This window comes from Maylandia zebra, linkage group LG7 (genome assembly GCF_041146795.1).
Source record: "Maylandia zebra isolate NMK-2024a linkage group LG7, Mzebra_GT3a, whole genome shotgun sequence".
NCBI classification, from domain to species: Eukaryota; Metazoa; Chordata; class Actinopteri; order Cichliformes; family Cichlidae; genus Maylandia; species Maylandia zebra.
In genome coordinates, this window is record NC_135173.1 from 55,393,291 (window position 1) to 55,415,812 (window position 22,522).

At 41.5% G+C, this 22,522-nt stretch overlaps 1 protein-coding gene across 3 annotated transcripts; it reads left to right on the forward strand.

Annotated features, from left to right (window-relative positions):
* The first annotated feature begins 360 nt into the window (after window positions 1-360).
* On the forward strand, window positions 361-21,079 carry pik3r1 (phosphoinositide-3-kinase, regulatory subunit 1 (alpha)). Of its 3 annotated transcripts, XM_004549921.5 has the most exons (15): window positions 361-613; window positions 1,643-2,274; window positions 10,696-10,788; window positions 10,878-10,952; window positions 11,154-11,285; window positions 11,949-12,150; window positions 12,462-12,544; window positions 16,830-17,031; window positions 17,127-17,307; window positions 17,412-17,537; window positions 17,622-17,764; window positions 17,854-18,030; window positions 18,145-18,219; window positions 18,306-18,476; window positions 18,628-21,079. In XM_004549921.5, the coding sequence occupies exons 2-15, from the start codon at window positions 1,935-1,937 to the stop codon at window positions 18,815-18,817; spliced, it is 2,190 nt and encodes a 729-aa protein (XP_004549978.2). In that variant the 5' UTR covers window positions 361-613; window positions 1,643-1,934; the 3' UTR covers window positions 18,818-21,079. The 3 variants fall into 3 exon arrangements, with proteins under 3 accessions (XP_004549978.2, XP_012774237.1, XP_012774238.1); XM_012918783.5 differs by lacking the exons at window positions 361-613; window positions 1,643-2,274; window positions 10,696-10,788; ... (2 more) ...; window positions 11,949-12,150; window positions 12,462-12,544 and adding an exon at window positions 14,160-14,593; XM_012918784.4 differs by lacking the exons at window positions 361-613; window positions 1,643-2,274; window positions 10,696-10,788; ... (2 more) ...; window positions 11,949-12,150; window positions 12,462-12,544 and adding an exon at window positions 14,991-15,682.
* The last annotated feature ends 1,443 nt before the right edge of the window (window positions 21,080-22,522 follow it).

Below are 22,522 nucleotides of genomic sequence, written 5' to 3' on the forward strand. Positions count from 1 at the left end.
GTGGATTAAAAAATAAGCCAATAAAGAATATGGCCAGCCCAATATATTTTTGCTCTTTTATGCTTTAGTTTCACACTGTTTTAGTGTGCATGATTTAAAATCATACAGCTCTGGAAAAAATATGCTAGATGTTTAATTTCACCAGCCAACAGAACATAGGTAACGGCAGGACTGCGTGCAAAACTTATGTAATTTCCACAGGTGTTTCAAGTTGCAAGAGTACACGGAGAGGGGAGTGCCCACCACAACAGGAATACGATTGGATAGATTATGAGGCGTTTTTGATTGACAGAAAGATGGACCAATGAGATGCCGCTCTGTGCTTGCCCCCTTGTTGGTCGTAGAGGCGACGTTCAAGGGAACATTTGTTCTGGATGGTGAAGCTGTTCCGTCACGTCGGCAGGGTGTAGGTCGTAACATTTTGTTCTTCTCATTAAATCGGATTTAAAGTCGAGCCGAGAGTTTTTCTTTTTCAACCGTGCGCGTAAGAGATCCACCAACGGCTGCAATTAAATCTTCGCACATCGCAGATCTAAAGCTTAATAACGAATTGGAAGTGTTTTAGTGTGGAAGAAAGAGGGCTCGTTGCATTCGTCTGCGGATCCGTGTACGAGTAAGTTATTGCTCTCCAGTGTTTTTAACCTCGCTGCAAAGAATTTATTTCTTATGAAGTTACAATTAAAGCGTGTTCTTGTTAAGTACTTAAATTTTGTTGAGTTATTTAAAACTACTTAAAGCGACTCATCATCATCCTCGGTTTAACATGCACTCCTTTTTTTCATTGAAGTTTATTTTTTTTTCCAATTCCCTGTTCTGCTAACTTTTTCGTTACAACTCTAACCTTGCTAATAGCCTAAGCTATCTGATTCTGGTTTTAAATAGAGACGTTTAGTAAACCCTTATCCTGTTTTCCTCTAGCTGATGGCTAATTAGGTGGTGGTTTAGTTTAGCAGCAGGCTGATGTTGGCTAGCTAACTTAGCTGACTACTCCCCCGACATTTTTGCAGCGGCTGTAAAGTTGCACCGCAGGGCTGTAAAGCCGCCAGCAGAATAAACTGGACCCATGCATACGTTTTTAAACGCACAAATTCGCTCCCTGCGCGTTTTAAAACTCTAAACCTATGCATAAGGGTGATGTTTATTTATATAACTCTGTCGGCATTAGAATAAAGCTGTCAAGTATAATGCTAACGCTAGCCCACTATATGTTGGCAGGGCAGCAGAGAAGTCGATTTCAGTGTGCCAGAAACTGTAAATGTTCCAATAAAACTACACTGTCATCAATATGGAGTCTGCTCTTCAGTAAATTATTTACTTTTTAATAGTTATTTTGTTGGCAGCTGATTTAAGAAAAAAAAATACTGAGTGGGTCAGTGATGGCACACTAAAACTGTTGCAGACATGATTTGGAAGCCATGTGACAAAGTAGGGCCACAAATGCATTATGGCGTATCATTATAAAAGTGTACATTTTAAATGTATTTACTGTATACTGTGGGCCTACTGTGAGAAGTTGCAGACTTCTACAGTATTTATATTGTAAAATCTTGGCATAACCCATTTCATTCACATTGGGCATTGTAAGGAGCCCATCATAGTCTTGTGCTGCCTGTTGTAAATGCTCTTTCCTCTCATCTTACAGGTCTGGGCAGCATTATCAAGATCACGGCTGCAGGCCATTTACTGATGGGTACATACTGCGAGGCAACACACCAAGAGAGCTGCAAATTATTCGCGAGAGACGGGAACTGTGAAAGAATGAAGACAAGCTAGAGACTGTTTTCACTGTAAAATCATAAATTGTAGCTTTGTTGGAACAACAGCCATTTTAACCAGCAAATGAGTAGCTGGGCTTAAGTTACTCAGAAAAAACCCTTAAAAATAACAAGACTGGTTCAGACTCATCTTTACAAGTGAACATTAAACACACAAACATGAGTGCTGAAGGGTATCAGTACAGAGCACTTTATGATTATAAAAAAGAGAGGGAGGAGGACATTGATCTGCATGTTGGGGATATATTGTTGGTAAGCAAAGGAGAGCTGGTGGCTCTTGGGGTCACCGATGGCCTGGAGCAGCGGCCAGATGAGATTGGCTGGTTGCCAGGCTTTAACGAGACCACTCAGGAAAAAGGGGACTTTCCTGGCACCTATGTAGAGTACATTGGGAAGAAATGGATCTCTCCCCCTACACCCAAGCCAAGGCCCCTGAGACCCTTACCTGTAGCTCCAGCCTCCTCCTTCAAGTCAGAGATGGACTCGGACTCAGAACAAGGTGAGTTTAAACAAGAGCTGTTAAACCATGTTTATTGGTATCAAATTCATGGGTGTTCTCCTTTATCTCAAAGTTCTGAAGGTTTTTTTTTTTCCTGGATTACCAGCATAATACACGGCAGTGTGATTTCTGTACGAAAAAGGGGACAAATGCATGAGCTATCTGTATAACTTGCTAGTTTAAGCTACAACAGTTTTCATAATCTGTCTTAACATTATTATTAATTGTGACAATTTGAATGTATTAAAATCCTGAGGGTGTAAACTGATGTTAGCAATATTAACCCCCCCCCAAAAAAAACAAAACAAAACCTGTTATGTCGCTTTGTGCATTCTCTGGTAGTCCACTGACACAGACAACTAGTTAAGTGTTAAAGTAAAACCTTAGCAAGTCAGAGTTGTGAATCTGTTATCAGCAGGATGCTGATGCTGCAAAACAGGGTTTTGTTTAACAACTCTGCCTGGTGCGGTACAGCTGCACTGAATGTGAACCATGCTCAGTCCCAGAGGACACGGGCTCTGGTGTTTATGCTGGATATAGTACACCAGAGCATTTTCTGCAAGCCATATGTTACCAGCCGAGATCATCCATTTTTGTCCTCAAACTGCATCTTAAGGGAATGCAATTCTCGTACCAGTGTGGAGAAGCCTGTGTAGCTCAATGTATACACTGGTAGCAGGGGGGCAGTTAAGCTAGCTCAAGCAAAATTGATCGATTGTGTCATCATTTAAACTATAATTTGCTTAAAAAAAAAGTAATGTAACCAATAATTTTCTGGTCTTTTTTTTAAACACCTTGTTAAATCTGTAAAAATATCAATCACATATTACTAACATCACAGAATATCTAAGTTATAGCTGAAATATTTTGGTGGTGGTGGGGGGGGGGGTGTCTCCATATTATTATTATTATTATTATTATATTTTTTTTTTTTTTTTTTTTTTTTTAATTTAATTTTTTTCTTTTGGTGGGTAAAAAAAAAAAAAATTATTTCGAGATGTTTGCAGTTCAAAATGACCCTTTGAAATGTGAGTCAGTGTTACAGCTCAGGCCGCAACTATGAACTGCAGTTAAAACTCGTCTTTTTAAAGACTCTGTGGCTTGTTAATGTGCACTTGAAGCTTTTTGCTCACCTAAAGAGCAGCTGTAGTCGCCAGGTTTCTAGTTTTTAGGCCATTTGTGGTGCTGTTGTGAAATTCTTTGCTGTGGTCTACAGTGCGAATGAGGAGCTGTTTTTTGTTTTGTTTTGTTTTTTTGTTAAAAAAGGGGCATATGTTGAATGGATGTGTTGTGGTTGAGTGGCAGCACTGCCAAGTGTGAATGTAGCACTGAGAGAAGAAAAGTTGCTGTGTCCTGGGTGGTGGTGTGAGCTGGGTGGGGGGGGGGAGAAAGGGCCCAGAGTTGTGGGTGAAAGGGGAAGAGAGTCCCTGTGCTAGTTTCAGGATGGGTGCATGAGGATCAGGGCTGAAGTGGAGCTGGGGGCTTGGCAGAGGGGCTGCAGCTGGGATTGGGGTAGGTTGCAGGCTTTGGGAGGAGCTTGGGATCTGCATGCTCAAGGGGGCTTTGAAGAGGGTCTTCTGCTCGGAGTGTTTGTGATTTATTGCCCACCACCAAGGGATCCTGCTCCCTTCCTCCTACTCCAGATTTTTTTTCTCCTTCTTCCTCCTTTTTTTCCTTTTTTTTTTTTTTTTTTTTTTTTTTTTAAATGTTTTGATAGCTCCTACCATCAGCTCTGGTCCCAGGAAAAGGGTGGAGAATGGAGGGCTTGGAAAGGGGCCTCTCCTCCCTTAGCCACAGGGGGGGTTTACATGAGTGCAGCAGATGTGGAGAGGGAAAGAGAGAGACTAAAGGGCTGGGCTGGGAAACTATTAGTCCTCATTCCAGCATTCAGCCTTTCTTTAAAAAAAAACAACATTAAAGTGTTGCTCCTTTTACTAGGCCTCTCAGTTAACTGAATATACATGTGTGGTGCTGCCAAGCAGAAGAACTTGGAAAGCAAATAACCAGCTCAGAGCTCAATTTGCTTATTTGATTTAATTTAAAAAATCCACAGTTGGTTCCCAAACTGAAATTCTCCAAGTTTAAAAACTTCTCACACCTTTCACGTCTAGTATGTTGCTTTTAATGGTGAAAAAGAAGTAATTGAGGTGGAATTTCGAATAAGCTAACTGAGTCATAGTACTAAAAGGAAAAAATACAAGCAGCTACTTTTAGTCTGTAGCCAATTGTGTAATTCCTGATGCCCAACAAGCACGTTGCATGTTAAATTTGTTTAGACAGTGACTATGTTATGGCCTAATATTAACCTCTGTGTTTTCAGTTCAGTGTTTTCAGTGTGTAATTACTTTATTTTTCTCCTCCCATCTGTTGGCCAGCATCAGCATTTTTCCCCCCTCTTTTCCCAAAACGTTAGATAAGTATGAATAACCGGTTGTTGCTCTGCACGCTATCACTAGGTACAGCCTACACGCTCGGTCTTGTTTAAGGATATATTTGATGGCAGGCTGTGTTCCCCTGCTTGTCTGAGCCTTATCAGTATGTTTGAAGTTTTCATGTGCACAACATTATAGTACGCAGTATTTATCCAAAAAAAAAAATGCAGTGAAATGTTTTATAGCTTTCTGCTAAATATGCCTCCTGGTGTGTATGCAGACTTTTTTTGGTTACCAAAAAATGAAATGTGGATTTTATAACTAGTAATGGATGTACTTAATGGAGCATCTGTGCTGGCTACTGGAAGGCTGAGTGCAGCCTGTACAGAGGAGACGTTTCAGGGAGAGCACTCTGCATAGCTGGAGTTTGAGATAATGCAGCTCTCCTTCTCGGGGCCTCTTTAGCACTCAGGCTGACATCTGCTGGATTGAATACACTTTCTGTTGGTAGTGTCATTTTTTTTTTTTTTTTTTTTTTTTTTTTTGCTCCCCCCCCCCCCCTTTGCTAAGAGCTCACTTTTCTCTTAAATTATACATGTAATGGCTTTGGCGTAGGTTTCAAATTGGTATACTCTTTTCATTTGTCCAGAGCACAGTCACAGTTCGTTAAATCCATCCAAGTCAGCAGCAGAATAAGCACAGCAGAAGTTTATCGTGTGATAGTTTCCTCTGATGTAGTGTTCCTCTGTGGGACTAAAGGCAGCTGGGGCCAGGAATTTGGTAGTCGGGGGTACGTACAGACTGCATAGTGGACTGATTTGTACCTTTGTGATGAATCTGTATTGTGCTAAGTGCTGATTGCTGTATCTCGACGCACAATACAGCTATACAACAAATGGGTGGATGATGAATAGCACCCTAGCGATTGCTCTGTGCTGTCATTGTTATGAGTGGACAAGCTGCTGGCAAAAGGAAATGTATTTGACTTTTGTACTAGGTGGAATATTTAGTATGTTTAGAAGCTGTTGAGAGGAGAGGAAAAAAAAAGCTTTAGTCAGAGGTGAGAAGCGTGTCATTGACAAATTCAGTGCCTGTGAATCTCAGACTTGAGCTGGATTTAAATATATTATGACTTGTCATAGTTTCCAGAATGGGGAGGGGAGCCTTGTCACATGCAGTGTGTTTAAAGCAGCCCACGTGACAAAGGAAATTTGCATCCACATCATTAAATTGCAGATATAATAAAATTTAGTTTTGACTGTCCTTAAAGAAAGGCGATTTGTTAGTTTTTTGTTTGTTTTAGCATCCCGATTCAAACCTAAGATGACGAAGTTGTTTTTCCTCTCACATTTTTAGTTTTTCCATTTGTTATCAGTTTACTTTTGAGCAGTCCCTTCATTTTTCATTTTAAAGTTTAGTCTGTATTAACCAGCTACCCTTTCCCATCTAGTGTTCATCAATTAATTTTTTTCTTGTAGCCTTCTCCATGGGTGGTTTGTATTGTAAACTGATATGATGCAGAGACAAATAATGTAGTAGCTTCAATAACTGTTTGCATTTAATTTTTCCTCTGGTCGGTTTAAAATGTAAAATTAAGAGGAACTTTAAGCATTGCTTAAAACTGTTAAACTGCTTTAAATAACAGTGACACGTGTGTGTGTGTGTGTGTGTGTGTGTGTGTGTGTGTGTGTGTGTGGGGGGGGGGGGGTTGACCTGTTCTTAATCTGTGTGGATGTGCCAGACATGACAATTATTTTTATTTTTTTTCCCCTTCTGTCTGCCTCAGAGAATGTCAGACTGAGGTTATAGACACTACAGTTAAGGGGACAACTCTACTGCTGCTCAGTATATGACAGGGAAAAAGACTAGGACTCAAAAAATAACAGATTCATTTAAAAAAAAAAATTGTGTGTTTAAGCAAGTGAGACTTGTGTGCATCAAAGTGTGCATAACTGTTTCATTGCATGAGGCCGTTCAGAGGCTGAAGTCTGAATTGCCAAATCTTCTTTACGGGAGTCGGAGCATGTCTGCTAGCAGGATTAAGAAATGGAGCAAGCAAATAAGGCAGGGAGGAGCAGACAGACTCTGTGCAATTAAACAAAGGTGAGATTGGAGAGTAACACAATTTCATTGGTGCCAGGAAAGTTATGTGTGTGGTGTGCGGGCAGCTCTTGTGCACTGGAGATGTTGCATTGCATTAAGGAGTGGACACAATAAATCATCTCCTCCATTCAGTTATATCTGTCCTGGAAGTTTGTTTGCATTGTTTTGCATCAAAAGTCCTGGTCACTTCTGTTAAGGCAAGAATTGCTATATTTGTGTTTTCCCTCCTGTGCCTCTTAATGTGTCATCAGAAAAAGAGCCTTTGCAGTTGCATATCTCAAAACTATTGCGGTTAAGCAGCCATCATGATATGCCCCACTTTCATACTATTAGAGGTGCAAGGCTAAGATGATCTCTTCTTGGAAATGCTCAAGCCCAACTTGGTGAAGTTCTTGAATAAGTCATTTGCCAACCAACAAAAATAATTTGATTATGATTGTTATGGTCCCTGGTGACATTTGGCTTTTTGCATCAGAACAAACAAAAATAAAAAGTTTTAGTCCTGTTTTGATTTGACCTTTTGATAACTTAAATATATTCTCAAATTAAATAATATACTTTAGCTGTGGTTTTAATAAATCCGTGCACTATTAAAAGCTAGTTCACATTGAAAGTGGCTAATCTTTGAATGAAGACACTGTTTAATCATCCTTTTACTTTATAATTTAAAGTGAGGCAGTAGTGCAGGTTGTACAATTGTGCTCAAGCCATTTAAGTTATCAGATTTGGAGTTGGTTTATTTTAATTTGATGTGAGAGGCTTCATTGGTTCTTAAATTTGATCTCACATTGGGAAACTGGCTGCTTGCATTACTTTTGCGATTCACTGATGCTCTGTGCTTCATAGGGTTAATTGCCAAGCTGTAGCAACAGTCTCCTCATTGGCTGTTACTTTGCTTTTGCACTTCATCTCCCAGCCTGCAGGAGGAGACATTGCCTGCCCTTTTTCCTAATTCAGCTCAGGGCTTCACTATTCAGCACAGTCATGCTCAGACATGTTAGTGCTGCCCATGCCAACAGAAAATCCAGAGAATTTGGCATTGCAAAGGTTTTAGGTTTTGGTAATACTATAAACTAGCTGCACCTAGTCTTACTAAATGCTACTGTAGAGACAAACAACTTTGAAATTTTTTTTGTACATTTTGCACAATTTTTACTTTAAAATGTGTTAGGTGGTGATCTATCACCAATGTGCCTTGGCTAGACCTTTTTTCCAGCCTTCTAAATTTATCCAAAGTGAGCGCTATCTTTAGTGCACTGGTAGTGCCCCAGCTCTGTTCTGCCCACAGTCCTTTCGGCTCAGACGTGCCGTTTGAGCCGGACAGATTGTTCCCCACACCACAGCAGAACCAGTGGCAGCTGCATCGACTTCCTCAACCTGCGGTTGTCTAACTGACTACTGACGGGCTGAGGCCTTGGGGGATATCATGAGGTCTGCCAAACATGCAGACGTGTAGAGGCACGTCCAAGGGGCCTCTGTCTCCATACCCTAGTTACCACAGAAACCAGCTTCTATTCAAGTCTTGGAGAGAGTCTGAGGAAGTGTAGCCTGTCAGCTGTTGTAAATGGAGCAAAATGCCAGCACATTGTGTTAATAGTGCCGTAATGCTACTGTAAAACATAGAGGGCCCTGTTTGTTTAATAGAATTAAAATTACCTTTCCAGAGAGAGTTGGAGATTCAGTTTGCATAAGCTGCAGTAAGGAGTTTTGCAGAACCTGCATTCACCTTGTGCCATTATCACAGTTAGGTATACCTATGTGCAGTAAAAAAGAAATGGATAGCTTTTACTGTAGCTAATTTTTACTTATTACCAATTTTTACAAAGTTTTTCTAGAATTAATTTGCCTTCCATGAACACATCAATTATAGGTTTCTTCTTCTTTCTTTTCCTTTCCCCTTTATGTTTCTGTGGTTTGGCCTGTATGGGCACGTTGAGCCTTGATCTCATGCCAAGGCATCTCAGAAATCATCACTGATACCTTGTGGCATTTCCGCCATATTTCTTCGGCTACTTGATACAATTCCATTGGTGCCGAAACTATCACATTGTCGACAGTACCAAGAAGCAACTCTATATCCTTCCTGACCCGTGTCCCTCAGAGGCTGACTGTGGTAGGAATAAATAGGCTGGAGGATCACTTGGAAGATTCTCCTTGTTTTTTGGTTTGTTTCCAAGCTGTGCAGAAGTACGAGCAGCTGTTTGTATATCAATGTATTAATCATTTTCAAGTGTTGAGTGTTTTTTAATCTAAGTAAATGTGTGAAAATTTGCTTGTTCCTTACACATATTTGTGATTTATTGTTTAAAAATTCCAGGCATCGTGCTGTCATGTGCTTTTTGAACATTGTGACAACGGGTGGGTCAGTGTTCTAAATTTAACTTCAGGTTGTGAATTTGGTTTCTCAGAAAACCTTTTGGCTGTAGAAGGAAGATCGTGTTGGATATCTTGTCTGGGAGAAAGATTACATTTCCAAGGTGTGTGATGGCTGCACTGCATGTCTCGATCTCTATTTCAGGAAACTTTGCAAAGTCTGAGATGGAACACCAACTTCTGAGAAACCTTCCTCCCCCCTCCATTCCCTTTCAGTTTGTATTTCCAATAACATCTTCCAGATGACCAGTTGTCCAAAGTGGATTTTTGTGTGTTCTCTGGTTTGAAAGGCTTTACTAATACATGTACTTGACACACAACAAGGCAGCCTGGGTCCTGCCCTAGCCAGAGAATGTGGTTCAGAATTTATTATTTAACTGGCTGAACCCTCTTTCATGCAAAAGGGTAGCTTTTCAATAACCCCTATGCGTCTATGTATTAGCCACACCAGTACTTGGCCTTTAATGCCTGATTCAAAAAAGTAATCACTTTTAGGTGGAAAGAAAAAATAATGTTAAGAGAAAGGGTCCCATTCATAGTTTTGCAGCATTTTGAAACTGCAGACCTGATGTTGAACAGTTGAGCCTTTCAGGAAAAAAGCCTTTTCAAAATATGCCTTGGCGAAGATTTTATTTAGATTTGCCAACTCCCCTCCTGCTTTCATGTCCACACCTGGGTGCAAAGTTCTGAAGGAAAAATAAGTTAAAAAAAAAAAAGGAAAAAAAAGTCAGACCTGGCTTACCTCATATCACAGGATATTTGCTTAGTTCCTTGGTCTGCCAAACCTTAACTTCAGTGCTCAGTACCTCCTGTTGAAACAGCCTTTTATAAATACTCACATTTTACTTTTGAAGCCACTTCATTGGTCTTGTACCTGCTTCCTTTGAAGTTCTGAGGAGTCAAGAATCTAATGAGTCTTTGCTGGTTCAGATGAATGGCAGCCCCTTACCATTTAAGGTCACATGAACAGTCATCACAGGATTAACTGTATTTAACTGACTGGCCAGTTGATATCTTTATTTAGTTACACATAAACTATAGATACTTTTTTGATCTTACAAAGGGAATTCGTTGTGGTACAGTAGCATAAGAGTAAAAAATAGAACAATCTCCAAAAAGTGTAACTAAATTCTGCTGTGTGGGACTCAGTTTTGAAAGTAAAACCAGCCATTGTCAGCACTCACCTCGAAGAAATGAGCTTAGTGAAATCCCCTTAAAGCCGTGTCTGTTTTGCAAACAGCCAACAGCATAGGGCAACTGATTGTCTTGGTCGTGATTGTGTTGTTGTTTGATTTGGAAAGCATAGGTTGGATGTAGAAACATTTTCTCTTCTTGCTTTGCTGGCTTTTGTGTTTTGGGAAGGGCAGGGGTGCTAAAATGGAATTATTCAACTGTTATTAGCAAATTGTGTGGTGCCAGCATATTTATTGGACTGAGTAATTTGGTTCACAGGTATGACGCTGGATTTGTACTAAGCCTTGGTGGGAGGATTTTCACTCCGTTTACACAAACTGAAATTGCTTGTTTTATTTATTTAAAAAATATTTTATTTTATTTTTTTAACGATCTTTAGGTTTCTTCTTGCCTGACTTGACGGAGCAGTTTTCCCTTCCAGAGATTGCTCCACCCATTTTGATCAAACTGCTTGAAGCAATTGAGAGGAAAGGTGAGCTTGACTGAATCAATTTCATATTTTTGTTGGCATTTATTTGGCATGTTATGTTTCTACAGTATGTTTCGTTAATTATTTTGTAGGTCTGGATAACCCCACATTATATAGAACATTTAACGCTGGTGCTGGACTTGAAGTCAGGCAGTATTTTGATTGTGGTAAGTAGCTCTTTTTATCATGTGTTTTATAAGCCTATATGAAGAGGAAGTCTGAGTGGAAAAAATGAGTGGGGTGCATAAAAAAAGGTTTCTAAGTGTGTGCATAAGAGTCTGTTGGCCCAGAAGAGTCTGTGCTATAGTTAAACCTAACTTTACTGAAGTGAGTTCAAGCGTGCGTCTTTGTGCCGTTCTGCATTTCAGACCCCCCATCTGCAGACTTGGATCACCTGGAGCTTCCAGTCCTGTGTGACGGTCTGCGTAGGTACTTGCAGGATCTTCCCCAACCCATCATTCCCACTGCAATATATGCTCAGATGGTTCACAGTGCTAAAGGTGAGAACAGAAGGTTCCCTCACAGTTTCAGTGGTCATTTGTTGATTGTACAGGTTGGCCTAAAGAGAAGTGCTGACGTAATGTACTCGTGCCCTGCTGCTGAACATCATGTACTCATGAACACTAAACCACAAGACCTCATCTGTACCCATTGTGTCTGAGGACTTCTTTTTTTCTTTGTTTTTTGTTTGTGTAAAATTAGCTTTTATTTTCTAAAACATCTATGGGTCCTTTAAGAAAATAAGAAATAGAAATCTATGTATTTATTTCTAATTGTGTATTTTAGCACATTTCCGTAACCTTAGTCTTGCTGTCTGTTGCAAGCAGAGGGGAAAAGAAGAAATTCTCAGTGTTATGCATTCTCTTGCTGTCACATGGCCAGAAACAGGATATCTGCGGTTAATAGGAACTAAAACAAGCCTGAAAGTTTATCTCTAGCATCTCTGAGCAGCCAATCACCTGCCAGTGTACCTTATGCTCATTGTCAACCACACAGTGTCTCTGCGGTTTCCAAGTCTTTATTGCACATGACTCCTTTTTCCATTTCTTTACTGTGTAAAGAGAGCTTTCATTTTGTGCTGCTTTTCAACTGCAGAAGACTTTAAAGTAGGGCACTTTATCTCCTGTCTTCCTGAACGTTTTGGCTATTCTCATCTTCAACAGAGGTGGTGAATCCTGAGGAATGTGCCCAGCTACTACGTCGCTTTGCCAGCGCCCCAGGCCGTGCTCCCCAGTACTGGCTGACTCTCCACTGTCTGCTAAGGCATTTTGCTAGAGTGTGCCAAAACGGTTCCAAGAACCTGCTCAGTGCCAGATCGCTGGGCGAGATCTTCAGCCCTGTGTTTTTCAGACAACAGGCCACCAGGTGGGTATTGGGAGTGTAAGGCTTATGCTGCATATTTTGGTTTGTAAAAGATAGGCACTCAGTCAGCAGACAGATAAGCATGCAGGCTTAGTCAAGAAATGGCAAGACACGCACTGCAGTGTATCACACATTCATGTGTTTTAGCTGTACACGGATGTAGGTTGGAGCTTTTCTGCTTACCAGCTGTGCGGCACAATTAAAGTAGCTAAGCCTGAATTGCTATCTGATTGAAAACCGCACAGAGCAGCAGTGACTGTCACCTTGGCTCTGAAACAAACTTTGTTTACCTTGCTTTTTTGTCCCCCTCACAGTTGTGAACCCAGTCTGGATTCTCACATCAAGATCATTGAGGTTCTGGTGACCAGTGAGTGGAGTGACAGTCAAGCTGCACCAGGTAATTGACTGCTGTATTTTCGCTCGATTTTTCACCCATCACAAAACTACTGCTGTTCCTACTACTGTGGGTGCTCAGGGCATGAAAGTAAACGGTTAAAAAAAAAATGCATTCAGTTAAAAAGGAAAAGTAGATGGAAAGGATGTTGTGCTTTGCATTACTGATCTAACTGAAAGCTGTAAGGAACTTGTGCAGGATTTACATTGAAAGGAGAACATAAATTTGCTCTGCATTGACTGTGCACAGCACTGACTGAGACCTGAGCTATTAATAGCTTGAAGAGGAGGGTCGAGACTTAGTGCTGCTGCAGTTGTAGGGAACCACAAAGTACCCAGTGATTGGAAAGTTACTCATATTATGGCGCTAAAGCGAGTTGATTTTTTTTTTTAGCATGTGCTTATTAGTAGAAACAAGTGTTCTTAGTTGAGTCTTTGTGGAGTGGTTTGAATTAGGTCTTCTCAGTTTGTAAAGCATGAAAAGTTTTCTTTCTGAACTAGCATATTTCCATGTTGCAGATGAATGTTTTTTTTAATTTTTTTTATATGCAATGAAATGGTATTATGTAAAAGGTTCTCACTGGAATTTAATGACTACAAAGTAGCAACTTGTGTTAGAACAGTATTTCTCTGTCTAGCTTTATTTTTGTCAGCCTCATGAATATGAACATTGGGGAATTTGCATGTGATGTAAAATCTTCAGTAAGATTCTGGGTGGTTCTTGGAGCACATTTTTATTTTTTTTTTGTCTCTACTCTGGCTTTTGCTGTTATGTAGCATGTGCCTCCAACGGTATAGATGACAGATTCGTGCAAGTCTGATTTTGTTCGTGTTACTGCAGTGGACTGCATACAGACAAAGCTGGTCTGGTGATTTGAGACAGCAGAGCATTGCATGGCAGTTCTGTTTTTACAGCTCTAGTTGGGAGCGGTGTCATTGGCAGGCCCAGCACTGACTGTGGCTGCTTAAACTTTTTATTACCTGTTAGGACTATTTATAAGGCTCCTGTGCATGGTCTGCTCTCAGCTGTCAGTGATTTGCACCTGCAGGGAGCTCTTTGGCTGTAGGCTTGATGGATGGCTGACTGAATGGTCGGGCAGGCAAGAGAGAAACCCTGAAATGCTTTTTGTTGGTTCTGCACATACCCATAAAGACTGTACCCAGTGTAACACATGGCAATGTTTAGTCGGGCCAGACTGGTTTCAGTCACCTGTCTAATGCAAATAGTACGGGTAAATAACCTAATTTCTAAACACACATGTACGGAACATGCATGCATTTCTGTGAATGACCTGTATGCGCGTGTGTGTGTGTGTGTGTGTGTGCCTCCCAGTTACTGCGTTCCTATTTTAAGTAAGCGACAAAAGGCCCACTTAGATTTGGTTGGCTGGAAAGTCGGCCTGCTCCACAGAGCACTTCTTGTTAACTCAGGGCTGCTTGTAGTTCTAGGGCCACTTGCCTCCCCCTTCAGTGGATGTCCACATGTCCTCCCTGTCTCAAAGTGCTCAACTCAGCAAATATTTGAAACTTTGCAAGTTAATCATAAGACTGCCCCCCTCCTTCCCCACCCCCAAGCCTCCGCCTTTACAAACAGAAAGAGGGAGTGACCAAAGAGCATAGAGAGACACACAAACCAACGCAGCTGGCACAAGTGGCTGCTTTCAGAACAGGCTGCATCGACACTGGAGCGGCTCCTGCTAATCATTAACTTTGTGACTACACGTGAGCAGGGCTCAGAAAGGGAAAGACAGAGAGACTCAGCCCTTTACCGCACCTTCAGCAGGAACTGAGCAGTCAGTCAGTGAGACAGTCGCATGCGGCACCTGCTTCACGTCGAGCGGATTACCTGGATTTCATTAAGAGGCACACAAAGCCGTGACCTTTTAAGAATTAAAACAGACCACGTCCATGTACTCACTGGTCTAAACTATGAAATGGAGCTTTACAGAAGGACTTGAAACTAACTCTGTTGGATTTACTTTATTGTTTGGGAATAAAAGAGAAGCTGCAAAGAAGAGAGAACTGATTCCTCGAGACATGCACAACTTGCAACGTAAGTTTGATGTTTCAGGTCTTGTCTTATAAAGGTGTCAAAAGTGGAACATTGTGTGTTCTGCTGCGTTTGCCTTCAGGCTATAACGAAATGGGCCTCGTGCGTAAGATTAAGACACAAATGTCACAGCTTAGAAAAGACAGAACAGGAATAATAGGTTTGTGTTTTAGTAAGACTTCAATCTTTGCTAGCAGCAAACTTGCCTCGGGCAACTGCTCATGCTTATGAGTTATGGGCCATACTTGGAGAGTGCGCATGAACCTCTGCATTAAGATCAGACAAAAGAGGCTCTTGAACATTTAAGTAGTTTATAGCTATGGTGGACAATGGCTAGTTGATGTTAAAGTCTTTTTAAATCCACTGTTGTATTTTTTTTTTCTATCCAAGTGCGGTGGAACAGGTTTGTTCACTTAGGTCTTACTCAAACATTAAAACCTGTTCTTTTTTTCCTCATTTGTAGTTGATGTGAACTATATAACTTAAGCGTCTAAAATTTCCACCAACTGTCCCTCAATTGAACTAAGGACAACGATTGCTTTCACTTGAATCTTCTACCTTTACCAAGAACTGGGGCTATTTTAATTTCACTCAGGAAATCAAGGGAGCTATCCCTGTCGTGCTGAGCGTCACGCTGTGGGATTATAGACGTATTTTGGAGCTCTGGGTGCCGCTGACCGGGCCAGGCATTATAATTTAGCTGCGTACGTGCTGCTGCAGCAGAATAGGCTTTACGAGTGCCAGCAGTGGGACGGACTAAATGTCCGCACGACACTCGCGGGGAGGAGGGGCCGAGTAACCTGCAGGGGAGCAAGTGGACAAGCTGAACAGAGAGCGAGAGGATGACAGAGGAGAAGCATGGAACAGGGAGCAGGTCCTTTCTCTCTCCTCTGCTAGCAGAGAGATGCGGCGCGCTTGCTTTCGCAGATGGATGCACACCGGGACGCAGTGCTGGTTGATGCAGAGACGCAGTCGTTTCAGTTATCTATTTAGAGTTCTAAAAAGGCGACACTTTTACAATGACCTCATCGCTCACAGGAAATGAAAGATGCAGGAGCGGTTGGTGACAGACCCCCTGTGTGATTGGCTGTGGTAAGTGATGTAACACGTTACTGAGCAAGCTGCCCTTAATGGCTTTTCAAGTACGTGTTTAAGTGGCTGTAATAAAGTATTTGTGTGGAGCAGAGGCGAGATTGGATCAGCGCAAGTTGTCTGTCTGTGGAGGTGTTTGGCTCTGGTTTTAGAAGCCTGGTTTCTTCACGCGAGTTAGAAATTTCTAGTAATCTGGAGACAAAGTGTGATCAGGTTGGAAGGCAGGCGGTATGCAGAGAAGCGCTGTGGTCGGATTGGTAGGTTGCATTTGCGCAGAATGGAAACATTTGAAATCTATGTCACGGTTGTAGCTGTGTGCACAGTGCTTGTGGTTTCAGCGTGCAAAGTTCTGCAAGGTCCATTGCAGCAGGAGGGTTGTGAATGCAGTGGCAGCGAACAACAGCAGTGCAGATTTGTGGGGTTTAAAAATAGCCGACTGCCTTATCTCTGCTACTGGTAGCTTCACGGTGAGCTCCAGCTTTAAGAGTTTAATTGATTTACTGATGGTAGAAGAGAATCTGGTTATCCTGCGTTAAAGCGCAGCCTTTCCTGCTGGTAAAGGCTTAAAGGGTCATTAGGATTTCAGTCTGTCCTATTTTACTGTAAAATGTTGTGCAGCCATCTTTTTCTGCTGTTCTCTCTGCATTTTTTTTTCCTGCATGAAAAAGGCTTCACTGCTGCGTTAGGAGCTGGAAATATTTATAGATGGCTCCATTTCTTGAATGAAATTCATTCTCCCTGACTCACGCTTCAGTTCTCCTCCCACTGCCTCACCAATGCTGCCTCTCTGTTAGACATGGGAAGCCTTTTTTTTTTTTTTTTTTTTTCCCTTTCCCCACAACCCAATTCATGGAAAAGGATGCATGCGAACGAGCATGTGTGCCTACGTGCCTATCCAGATGAGGGTTCATTCTTTTGAAATATTAAATAAATTCAAAGAGCAATTTTTTTTTTTTTGTATTTTTAATTACTTACAAGAAGATCAAGTAAACATTTTAAAGGCAGTGCAAGCGTTCCCCTAAAAATCTGCCTTAAAATGTCCAGATCTCGAGCTCTGAGTCGGCTTTATTTTAACACAAACACTCATAAGCCTAATCGCGTTGTAGTCGATTTATTTACATTCTGTGTTCTCTGCCTTTTCCTGCAGCTCTACCTCCAAAGCCACCCAAGCCCACATCTGTGATTAACAACGGTATGAACAACAACATGGCGCTACAAGATGCTGAATGGTACTGGGGAGACATCTCAAGGGAGGAGGTCAATGAGAAACTGAGGGACACTGCAGATGGTACGTTTTTGGTGCGGGACGCCTCTACAAAAATGCACGGAGACTACACTCTGACTTTGAGGTAAGTGTCTTGTCCTCTGTTTCCTCAAATTGACTGTTTATCCATTTGTAGTTAGTGACCTGTTGGTTTAACCGCCGCTGCTGTTTCGTCTACAGGAAAGGAGGAAACAACAAGCTTATCAAGATATTCCATCGAGATGGTAAATATGGCTTCTCTGATCCACTAACCTTCAACTCAGTCGTCGAGCTCATCAACCACTATCGCAACGAGTCCCTGGCTCAGTACAACCCCAAGCTAGACGTCAAGCTGCTGTACCCCGTGTCTAAACACCAGCAGGTGAGGTGGCAGCTCAATGCATCCCAGCAGAATTAAAACACCTGCGTGTTTAAAGCAGTTGAACCTCAACTTTTTCCTGTATTTGACTATGACTCTTTCTTCAGGATCAAGTGGTAAAAGAGGACAACATCGAAGCTGTGGGCAGGAAGCTCTGCGAGTACCACCAGCAATACCAAGAAAAGAACAAAGAGTACGACCGTCTCTATGAAGAGTACACCAGAACATCACAAGTGAGTACCACCCCACACCTAGGATCAAGAGTGTTACTGCAGTGTTTGTAGGTCAAGTGCTTAACACTGTGCTTCTGCTCGCAGGAAATCCAAATGAAAAGGACGGCGATAGAGGCTTTCAATGAAACTATCAAAATATTCGAGGAGCAATGCCAAACACAAGAGCGCTACAGCAAGGAGTATATTGAGAAATTCAGGAGAGAAGGCAATGAAAAAGAGATTCAGAGGTAAGAGCAGACCACACTTTGTTGTGCATCAGCTGATAACGAAATGCTTGCTCTGCTCAGAACTCATCCTTTTTTTCCTCTCCTTCCAGGATCATGGGAAATTACGAGAAGTTGAAATCGAGGATTAGTGAAATAGTAGACAGCAAGCGCAGGCTGGAAGAAGACTTGAAGAAACAGGCAGCAGACTACAGGGAGATCGACAAGAGGATGAACAGCATCAAGCCTGACCTCATCCAGCTCCGCAAGACCAGAGACCAGTATCTCATGTAAGTGCAGCGCCTGAACAGCATCCTGGCTACATCGGAAACTAGTCTTCCCTCTGAGGGAAATCAAAATTGGTCTGTCCTGCTTTCTAATGTCCATGACTTTTCTCTTTGTAGGTGGTTGACCCAGAAGGGAGTCAGGCAGAAAAAACTCAACGAGTGGCTGGGAATCAAGAACGAGAGCACAGAAGAGTAAGTTAGCGAGTGTCAATCATCCACTCGCTGGACAAAAAAATGTGCATTTTTCATGACAACTTATATTTGTTTTGTGTTTTTAGTCAATATTCTATGGTGGACGATGATGAAGACCTTCCTCATCATGATGAGCGAACCTGGAAGCTGGGCAACATCAATCGCTTACAGGCGGAGGCGATCCTCCAGGGCAAGAGAGACGGAACATTCCTGGTTCGAGACAGCAGCAAAGCGGGATGCTACGCCTGCAGTGTGGTGTACGTATCTGGCTGTTACGTAGCAAAGAATTGCAGTTTTAGTGTTGAAATGTCTTCCTGCTGTTACGGCTTCAGCCACCACTGAATGAACTACTTTTAAAGTTGATGGAGAGCATCACAGCAGGTTGTGACTCCTGTCCTCTCTTTGCAGTGTGGACGGCGAGGTGAAACACTGCGTCATCAACAAGACCCCCACAGGGTACGGCTTCGCTGAACCTTATAACCTGTACAACTCATTAAAAGAACTCGTTCTTCACTACCAGCACACGTCTTTGGTCCAGCACAATGACTCTCTGAATGTGACACTAGCGTACCCTGTGTACGCTCAACAGAGACGATGAGGACCCGGACGTATCCATATTGACGATTAAGGCCCCATGGAAGTTGGAGACATGTTTCAACCACCATGATTAAGGCTTCGATAGCCGGACTTGGACTTGAAGTTGGAGGAAAAGTCACAACAAAGCCTGAAACATTTCAGTGACTTTGCCTAAACCATGAGCCTGAGGCGAGTCTGAATGTAGATTTTTTTTTTTTTTTTTTTCCCCCTTTCTGCTTTTTGTGGGAGCACAGAATCGAGCGAACACTGCTGAACTCGCCCAGCGGAGGACATTTGAGGCCTTCTCCTTATGGTGCTTGTTTTTGTTTTGTTTTTTCCCCCTGTTCCCAAAAGCTTTACCAGCTGGATTATCAAATCGCAACAGAACTCACCGGCTACAAATTTTGTTTTTCCTTTTTCCCCTTCTTCCCCTGGTGTGTGTGTGTGTGTGTGTGTGTGTGTGTGTGTGTGTGTGTGTGTGTGTGTGAGACTGTCCATGTGACCAAATCTCATAGAATCAGGAAACTCTGTGATATTGGAGGGCTGTGTAACACTTTGCTTGTATTAACTGTTCAGTAGCAGACCATGGATCAGCTGACAAATGTAGCAAAATGGCACTTTTTAAAAAACAAAACAAAGTTTCACAAAAGAAACTCCTATGGACTTTTATTAGAAGAGCAGAGAGGACAAGTACCCACACTCTGCCTTCTCACTGATGAGCATTACAGTGCATACGTAAACTTGATTTGAACTGTGGGCAGGGAGAAACTATGAATGGACTATTCTTTCATGTACATATGTGAAAATGTGCAGTCATGACTCGTACCAAAAAGGATTTGTTCCTCTTTAGTTGTATCCTGATCTGCTATGCAAACCTTTCTCCATTTTTATTTCAGAATTGTTTTATTCTGTTGCAAACCCACAATATAAGCTTGTTTTAGTGCTTGAAAAGTATTTTTTTTGTTCCTGTGTAAATATCCAAGAGGATATTTTGTCAAAATGCCAAGATACAGTTTAAAAAATGCTTATGATTTTTAGAAGATGATAGAAACATACTTTATTATAAATTACTTTAACAACTGGTATACAGATGAAAAGGTTTTGTTTTTTTTCTCTTTTTTTTTTTTTTTTTTTTTTTGGCTTCAAACTAATTTTTTCTTCTCAGGCAGAGCCTTTTGAGTATTTGAGCTGCTTTAGTCACAAGTACTATTTCCGACAGAGCTAAGCCTACATGCAGTTCTTTGTTAAAATGGACAAAGAAGGTCAGGCTGATGGGATTGTACGACCCTTATCTACCATCACAGAAACAACAGTATAGATTTATTTTGTTATAAAATATATTTGTTCCCATATGAGAATATATCAAAGCAGACTGGTGTTTTCAACTGGTGGATATTGCTATTAAAGATCAATATGCATTGTACACTTACTATTTTTTCTGTATCAGAAAATCACTGTGTTTACATGGGTGGATCGGCTCATTTCAGACGGTAACCTAATATTTCATAACCCCTAAAAGAAGGAAAACAAAGCCACGTGCTCTATTCCCACACCCTAAATTTGGCTTTTACAAGTCTACGATACAAGTGCGCCAGACCACGTAAACTATGACGTAAAAAATCACAAACTGTATTACTCACAATATATTTTGTAACCCTTCAACATGTCATCACAGCTGTCAGGTGAACCTGTTGAACGTATCTGTAGAAAACTAGTTGTAGAGACATTAACAGAATCTGATTTTGATAGTTTCCCGTTTTTTGTTGGCGTGACAGTTTACTTTAATTCCCATCTTGGACACAACTTGTTCTCTTGGGAACGGTCTACATGTACAAACCACAGAGGAAAGCTTAGTTTTAATTCACAATTTTCGTTATTTACACACAGACTAGTTTTAACACATTTGACCAAATTACTCATTCACAACTTTAAATGTAACACATTTATAGGAGTTGTCTTTTTTCCTTTTTTCTTCCCCTCCCTTCCTCCAAAGCTGTTAACAGGTGTCTCATATTTGACATTTAGATCCTCAGCAGCTGCTGGCATGAACATTTTGATTCCCTTTGTCAATTTTTCTTAAGTCTGACAACGTGCACCATTATTTCTTTACCCCATTTCTGGGTAGTATTGTTGTTTTATTGTTGTCCTTTTTATTTGAAGCTCCTCTTTGGTGTTGGCGTCCCAAAAACGATTGGATTGAGATTGCCAGTGTTCCCCAGTTTTGCTTTGAATCTGTATTGGGCTTTGTTAAAAATGAAATAAAACTCTTCTTTTTACGAAACAATGGCTTTGTTTTGACTGATGAGTAAAATGAGTTCATGTTAGTGGTGTTGCTCTGTTGGCAGTTTTGGCCAAACCGACAGTATGTAACTGATTCTATTCTCTTAACTAGAGTAACTGTAGCTTAAGAGGGTGGTTGACAACTACAATTACTGCAATGAACTTATTGCTCTGAAACAGTTGCTTCAAAAACAGAGATTAGTGCTGCAGATTTGGTAAACTGATGTTAAAACAAGATGAAGTCGGTCTATTGAATGTTGGCAATTACATCTACACATCTGTCTGTGATAATACAGCAATTAACTTTAAATTCATGGAAATCACAAATCCTTTGCCATATCCATACATGGAAATTCCCACTACTAGAAACACATTCCTCAACAAATAGTGGTGCAGTTGCTGCAGGAAAGCCATTTAACTGTAAAGGAACATTTGTATATGGGCGACCGTGGCTCAGGGGGTTGGGAAGCATATCTGTAACTGGAAGGTCGCAGGTTCGATCCCTGGACTCTGACCTGGTCGTTGTGTCCTTGGGCAAGACACTTTACCCTACCGCCTACTGGTGTTAGCCAGAGGGGCCGATGGCGTGATATGGCAACCTTGCTTCTGTCAGTCTGCCCCAGGGCAGCTGTGGCTACAACTGTAGCTTGCCTCCACCAGTGTGTGAATGTGAGAGTGAATGAGTGAGCGCTTTGGGTGCCTTAGAAAGCGCTATATAAATCCAATCCATTATTATTATATAATTACTGCTAAAATCGGCATGCAAAACATGCTAAGCTAAACATGAGATTAATGCAGTGTTGAACACTCCAAAAGTGACAGCCTACCTCCTTGACCTTGATTTTGATGGAAAATGAGGTCAAGGGGAAGGGCTGATCCAAAGGAAAATGAATTCAGTGATAATCCTAGCAATGTAACAGACCTAACTATAGCAATCCCTGAACGCACTTTGATACAGTTAATATATCTTTTAATCTTGGTTTAGAGAGGCAATGCGTGGACAAGAAGCAGACTTTATTACAGCATCATATTGTTCAGAGTTCACCTGTGGGGTTAAGAGCCTGTGGTTGAAAATTCAGTTACATTTGAATGATCTGTGCTGAAGTATCCCTGCGATTTATGGGTTGGTCTTATCACCTTTCATTTTCATAAAGGAGATCCAAGGGGTGCCTTACTATAGAGAATTTCACGAGTTCCTATATTATAACAACTATAATATGAGAACACTAACACTTAAGGGCGACCGTGGCTCAGGGGGTTGGGACTCGCATCTGTAACCGGAAGGTCGCCGGTTCGATCCCTGGGCTCTCTGTCATGGTCGTTGTGTCCCTGGGCAAGACACTTTACCCTACTTGCCTACTGGTGTTGGCCAGAGGGGCCGATGGCGCGATATGGCAGCCTCGCTTCTGTCAGTCTGCCCCAGGGCAGCTGTGGCTACAACTGTAGC